At 45.5% G+C, this 7,500-nt stretch overlaps 1 protein-coding gene across 2 annotated transcripts in view; it reads left to right on the top strand.

Annotated features, from left to right (window-relative positions):
• aplf (aprataxin and PNKP like factor) overlaps nucleotides 1-7,500 on the top strand; it is a 54,343-nt gene that overhangs the window by 40,571 nt on the left and 6,272 nt on the right. For both annotated transcript variants that reach the window (XM_039808399.1, XM_039808404.1), the window contains exons 7-9: nucleotides 408-604; nucleotides 1,582-1,835; nucleotides 4,781-4,912. In XM_039808399.1, the coding sequence (XP_039664333.1) occupies nucleotides 408-604; nucleotides 1,582-1,835; nucleotides 4,781-4,912 (583 nt within the window). The remainder of the gene's footprint in view (nucleotides 1-407; nucleotides 605-1,581; nucleotides 1,836-4,780; nucleotides 4,913-7,500) is intronic.

The raw sequence follows: 7,500 nt of genomic DNA, 5'->3' as shown, positions 1-7,500 counted from the left end.
GAAAGGAGCCAGAAGTGTGTTCACAGTCGCAGCAAGAGTTGGACTTCTCAAATAGTTTGCAGTGGTGGAAAGTACAGTAATTAAGTACCTTTTCTCTCATGTACTATACTGTCATCTGTTTTTTTTAGTGCTGCTTTTGATATTGAATTCAATGTTCAATTTGTTCAATAAAAGAAAGTTGGAAATGATGTCCTCTCATTTGTTTTAAACTCAACAACCAGTTTGTTGTGTTTTAGCAGAAAACCGAAAGCTGCAGAACTGAGAACACTTTAATATCTGTTTATTTAGAAGGTAATATGGTTATTGTGATGCATATTGTCCTCGTATAATGTCATGTAGCCCTTTTATAGCAGTTCATTTTATGGCTGTCAAATCCTCTGGAATGATTTTTAGTTTCTGTGTTTTAGTTGCAACAGCTGCTAAGCGAAGTAAAGCGCCGCCCACCAGCGCTAAAGGAGCAGCAGCCAAACAGGCCACGCCCCCCAAAACCTCCTCACCGCAGGGGGCGGGGCTTAGCGAGGAGGAGGAGGAGGAGGAGGAGAGGCCAAAGAAGAGGAGGAGGAAGAGGAGCGATGAGGAACAGACGGCATCTCAGTCGAAAACAGTTGAGTACAGTCGGTGGCTGATATCACACACACACATTTGTTTCCCACGAATGAATAATTTTTTCCCCAAATAAAGCCTCCTGCCACTCTTACCTTTTTAAGTTGTAATTTGGAGTAATGTTACGGTGCATTCAAAGAAGACTAAAGAAATCTAATCTCATTGTGTTAATATATTGTCAGTCAATGCTACAACATCGCCACATTATCGACATCAAGGTATTTGGTCGACTTTTTCTTGTCAAAAAAGACTCCACGAGCCCTATCTCGCACCCGGCGCAGCGCAAAGCCCGACGCAAGAGTCTTTGCTAGTTTAAGACCGACGCAGTTGTCAATATCCGTCCAGCGCCCACGTCGTTTAAATAGCAAATTCACCTGCTCCCATCTGGTCTTACAGGGAGGTGTGTTCAGGTGCATTCTGGGCGTGCTGGTCTTACAGGGAGGTGTGTTCAGGTGCATTCTGGGCGGGCTGGTCTTACAGGGAGGTGTGTTCAGGTGCATTCTGGGCGTATTGTTATCTTGAGGCAGCGGGAAGTGATCGCGCCATTGACCAACAAAAACCTGGTCTAAAGTCAATAACGCAGCATTTCATTGTTATTTTAACAGAGCATTAGTAAAATGCTCCTAGGCTCGTGCACAGCGTGCACACTATGCTTGTTACACACACAGGGACACACAGCAACACACACACATGCAGAAGATTACTAATAAAAATATTAGGGTGTAAATCCTCCATCATAACAGCAATGCTCCAAGGTCCAAACGCGCCTGGCTTTTAAAGGGAATGGGAGCTGATCTCTGATTGGTTGGTTGCATGTTACGCCCAAAACACACCTCTGATTAATGAAGACACTAAGTCCTAACCTCACCTGCTCCAGACGCTTCACGACTTGCGCTCAGATGGTTAAAATAGGGCCCCTGAGTGTGAACGTAGCCTTATGTAACCCGTTGTGTGTCTGTTACTGTCGTCTGCTCTCAGGATCTCCCTCCCCAGCAGCCCTCGCCTCGTCTTCCGAGCGAATCCAAGAGGTCGGAGATGAGCGACGAGTCCGACGGCTTCCCCATGGAGACGGACGAGGCCGAGGGAGGCGGAGAGACGTCCACAGCTGACGGGAACACCGCGAAAAACGGACGCCGGCAGACGAAACGAGCCGAGTCCATGGCGGCGAACAGCGGCGCCGCGTCCGGACCGCGACTCAGAACGCCGTGTCCGTACGGGAAGAGCTGCTACAGGTAGGGCTGGGTAGCCTTCAAAAAACATTCGATAGACAGTAATACATTAGTGTAGTACATTACATGTCATGTAGCTGACGCTTTTATCCAAAGAGACTTCCAATTCAGTCAAGTCCAGTGGGTTTAATTGTCATTTCAACCATATACACTGTATATAGTGAGACCAAACAAGGTTTCACCTCGGATCAAGTGGTGTTACACATTTGAAAATATATCAAAACGACATTTGAGACAGGCTGCATTTAGTGCACACACATTATAGATTATACATAAAGTGCAATTACTAGCCTACTTAAAGTAGAGCATTTAAGACAAGACAAGACAAGGGACAGGACAGACAACCGACAACAAAAGACAGGGCATAAGTAGACTTGGAACAGAGCACTGATTGTTAGAAGTTAGGTTCACCGTGAGGTGGAGGTAGAATATAAAATATATAGACTTTAGCAGCAGAGTGCTTTCAACCCAGAAGGTGCAAACTCGTAGTAAGTGCAAGTACATTAGCTTTAAATAAGCCAAACTACAAAGAGCCATATGGAAGTGCAGCTTTAAGAATTGATATATATTTTTAGTATTATTATTATTATCCGAGGTGCAGTGGGAAGAGATGTGGTTTTAGCCTTCGGTGGAAGATGCGTAGGCTTTCGGCCGTCCTGATGTCATTAGGGAGCTCATTCCACCATTTAGGAGCCAGGATTAGTTCTCCCTCGCTGTGAGGGGGCAGCGAGCAGGTTGGCTGATGCAGAGCGGGCTGGGGGTATATGGTTTGACCGTGTCCTGGATGTACGCTGGGGCTGATCCGTTCGTGGTCCTGTATACAAGTACTAGTGTCTTGAAGCAACTGGTAACCAGTGAAGAGAGAGGACGAGCGCTGTAGCGTGAGAGAACTCGGCGAGGTTGAAGACAAGTCGAGCTGCTGCGTTCTGAATGAGCTGCAGGGGCCGGACGGCACATGCAGGCAGGCCAATCAGGAGGGAGCATGCAGGCAGGCCAATCAGGAGGGAGCATGCAGGCAGGCCAATCAGCAGGGAGTTGCAGTAGTCTAGACGTGAGATGACCAGAGCCTGAACCAGAACCTGACGTATCCTTCTGATGTTGTGCAGCATGTATCTACACGATCGGGTGGTCGCAGTGAAGGAGAGTAGGTCGTCAGGTGTCACACCCAGGTTTTTAGCGGTCTGGGTGGGGGCTACCACAGAGTTGTCTATTGTTATAGTCGGTCCTGGGTAGGAGAGCCCTTCCCTGGAAGGTAAAGGAGCTCAGTCTTGTCATGGTTGAGTTCCAGATGGTGGGTGGACATGCATGAAGAGCTGTCAGTCAGACAGTAGCAAAGTACACACAGTTCATGTTTTCCATACATTTTGACCCTCCTGAACTGTTATTTTTACCTCTTTTGGGGAGTGGGTTGTCTTTCATATTTTTCTGAGCGTCTAAATAATTAGGGGGGACATATCCCCTGTATCCCCCCCCCCCGAAATCTACGCCTATGCTAAGGATGCAATTCACTCGGTGCCTAAAAAGTATTGAGTTCGGCAGCCAGCCCTAGTTACAGTTGCGTTCGCCCGTGCACAAACGGCAACCGCTGAGCTTCCACACAGCACTAAATAAACAGAAGGTTTGAGGGCGAATTCATCTCGAGCCCTGCCAGAGGGCTTTCTCTTTGATGTGGCTCATTTTCCAGCGAATATGACATGAAGTGCACTCGAGCTGATGAACGCGAAGCCGGGAACAGAATCGGGTCCAAAAGCTTCTCAAAAGCAGCCAGCTGCTTCCTGTCTCTCGGCTTTTTATCCTCAAGAGACGCTACATCTTAAAAATTAAGATCAAAAGCTAATCGTGGACGTTGTGTAGGTTTTTGTTCTGAGACAACCCTGAATCCCAGAGATAAGCTGCAGTGAAGAAGCATTGATTTACCTTTTTGAAGCTCCCAAACTACCGTCTCTGACTGGTGGGAAATCATCTCCGTGCACACACACACAGAGAGAGAGGAGACTTTAGAGCCTCGTTTACAGCTGACTGATTAATATCATCCAGCTGCAGAGCTGGAAGCGCTGAGTGAATGAAAGTCCCCCAAAAATGTCTTACCTTTTTTCCAACTTCAAATTTTTCCCAATTTCAAATTATGTCCCCAAAAGGAAACTTTGTCAACATCTGTTTTATCTAAAAAGACACATTTCTGTTTGTTCATCTCACTTCTGTTTTATTGCTGCAAAATGAGGATTATCAAGCAGACAGACTGACCAACACACATATAATAATAGATCCATACTTGCCGTCTGTGTATCGATACAGTTTTGCCACGGAAAATATTGCAATACTATGCTGTATCGATTTTTTCCCTCCACCCCTAAAATATACACATTTCAAGTAGCTGCTTTAGCCACAAATAAGTCCAAGCTGTGAGCCAGTGTCCTTATATTTGGTTTAAGTAAAAAGACGTGCAGACGTTTACGTTGTCACGGAGCTTTAATAAGAACTGCTCCCTCTTAGTGGATCAGTGGACTAATTGGTGGTTCTGGTCTTAGTCAGCTTAGATCTCTTTAGTCCATTAGTCATGTCTGATGCTGTTTTCACGCTGAATGACTTATTACCAAGAAACGTACGAGCTCATCTCTGGTAAACACAAGAATTAAAGTGGTGCTTTTAGCACGACTCTTAGCGGAGAAACTCAGATTTACAGATCTGTCGATTAAATCAACTAATCGATCAGTCGGTACAACTGAATGAGTGTTAGTCGACTCAGAATTTCTTCAATCGAGCACGGCCCTACTGCCCACACTGCTACACCGAACGTGCGGTCAGTTAACACTGAGTGTAGCGGAGCCTTCACGGTGAATTAACCGGCCAGCAGTGACATGGGCTAACTGCTGCATCCTCCCCACCTTGGATATGTTTTCTGAAGACCTCTCTCCTCTAATCACCTCCGTCTTCTTTCTCGTCTCCAGGAAGAACCCGGTCCATTTCCAGGAGTGCAGTCACCCCGGTGACACGGACTACGAGGAGGACGAGGAGGAGGAGGAAGAGCAAGAGACAGGGGAGGACCGACCTGAGTGTCCCTACGGCACCGACTGCTACAGGTCAGACATCACAGCAACAGGCTGATGAAAGGCACCATGGGGCCAACGCTAAGGGGACACAGGGGGTGACGTTACTGAAAAGACACACACACACACACACTCACACACAGACTCACACAAAGACACACACACACACACACAGACTCCCACACAGACACAAAGACACACACACACACACACACACAGACTCCCACACAGACTCCCACAAAGACACACACACACACAGACTCACACACAGACTCACACACAGACTCGCACACAGACACACACACAGACTCCCACACAGACACACAGACTCACACAAAGACACACACACACACAGACTCCCACACAGACACACAGACTCACACAAAGACACACACATACACAGACTCACACACAGACACACACACACACAGACTCACACACAGACACACACACAGACTCCCACACAGACACACAGACTCACACAAAGACACACACACACACAGACTCCCACACAGACACACAGACTCACACAAAGACACACACATACACAGACTCACACACAGACACACACACAGACTCCCACACAGACACACACACACACTCCCACACAGACACACACACACACAGACTCACACACAGACACACACACAGACTCACACACAGACACACAGACTCACACAAAGACACACACACACACAGACTCACACACAGACACACACACAGACTCCCACACAGACACACACACACACTCCCACACAGACTCACACACAGACACACACACACACAGACTCACACACAGACACACACACACAGACACACAGACAGACACACGTTGCGGGTGGCAGAATAAGACTTTACATCAGGGGTTCCCAAACGGTTTACTCAGAGATCTGCATGTGGGCGCCCGGGTAGCTCACCTGGTAGAGCGGGTGGCCATATATAGAAGTTCACGCAGCGGCCGCAGGTTCGACTCCGACCTGCTGCCCTTTGCTGCCTGTCGTTCCCCCTCTCTCTCTCCCCTGTCACGTCTTCAGCTGTCCTATAAAAATAAAACGTAAGGTTTTGTATTCATAACACGAGGTCCGGGTCGACCTACTTTCCATACATATAACATACTTTACATCAAAGCAGTAATCAGGGGGAAGTGCCCGGGTAGCTCAGGGGATGAAAGCACCAACAGTGGTCCTCAACATCCCCTTTAAGGTCTGGCCACGTGTCCTCCGTCGCACCTCCTTCCTCGTTACCTCCTGATGTTCAACATGAAAGTCAGTCCCTCCAGAAAAACGCTCATGCTCGCACGATTTCGTAATCCCTGGCATTTTCTTTGCAAAAAAGTCCCTTAATATATCTCAGCAGAAAGGTGAAAAATGTTGCGTTTACTTCACACAAGAGCAGCCATTTTCCCCTGTTGCCATGGGAACGTTATGAAGTGACGTAATTACGCGACGTGAACATCATCGAAAAGCAGGGTGCTGGGGGAAGCAATTTTTGCACGTTCCTGCAATTTCATAGATATCCCGCATATTCCATCGCATTTTTTAAGAAAACGTGCCGCATAATCAAGGATGTTTGCCCGCAACAATCACAAAAAAACTCTGGAAGGACTGATAAGTCATTGTGTACTGCATGGGTTATGTGGCAGTGTGTCATTTGTGCGATATGGAGGCTATTGGGGTTGGGCAATATGTTTGTTGGAAGAGTCACAAGGGTCATACTAACGTGGACCGTGAGGAACAGAGAACATACTTTCTGTCGTAGCTCACATAGATTCTCAAAAATCCTCTCCCATTATACCCAAGTTATGCTACGGTTTCATTTATTTTAAGTCTTATTTTTGTTGTGGAAAAAAGGCCATGTATAACTTTTACATTTTGGAGTTGGAATCAACCATTTTGTCGTTCGTTACCCCTACATTATAAAGTCTTCTTGCTCGTTAGCGGACAGTATTGGAGCTCAAAATGTCAAGTTTGTCCTGAGGGTGCACATTTTTGTCATATAGTGCAGCCCTAATTTTAATTTTTTTATTTTAATTCAAATTTTTATTAGGAACACATTGGTATACATAATACAGCACAACACATATGCATATTTTTTTCTGATTTAAAGAAAAAAAACAATAAAATAATATATACGTAGAAAAGAGTGGAATGAACTACTTAAACATATTTTGAAAATCCAGAGAAAATAAAATGAGTGAAAGGAATAAAAAAAAAAAAAATGTGGTTATACAAGTGGACACAATAATTAAAATAGTGAAAAAATCTATTCTAATAATACAGTTAGTATGAAAGAAAGACAAGCTGAAAATATGTACTCCTGGAGAAAAATATAAGTGAACGAACATTTGAGTAGCTTAAACAAAAAATTTGGGGGAGGAGAAGTAAAAATGAGATCATCATAAATTGAATAAAAAGTGAAAGTGAGCTTCTCCATAAATGTCGTGGATAACCTCGAACTAGTCTTCAACCTTGGCTACATCTGTTGTTAACCACTTCCTTGTAATATTCTTACTGGCTATCAACATAATATTAAACATATACTTGTTTACAAAACCAGTTTCTGGTCTCCAGCCCTGATTTTAATCACCTTTCCTGTTGGGCCCCCCTATGTTTAGCTCCACT

The sequence above is a fragment of the Perca fluviatilis genome, chromosome 1 (genome assembly GCF_010015445.1).
Source record: "Perca fluviatilis chromosome 1, GENO_Pfluv_1.0, whole genome shotgun sequence".
In the NCBI taxonomy this organism is placed as follows: Eukaryota; Metazoa; Chordata; class Actinopteri; order Perciformes; family Percidae; genus Perca; species Perca fluviatilis.
This window is presented reverse-complemented; position numbering and strand designations above follow the sequence as displayed.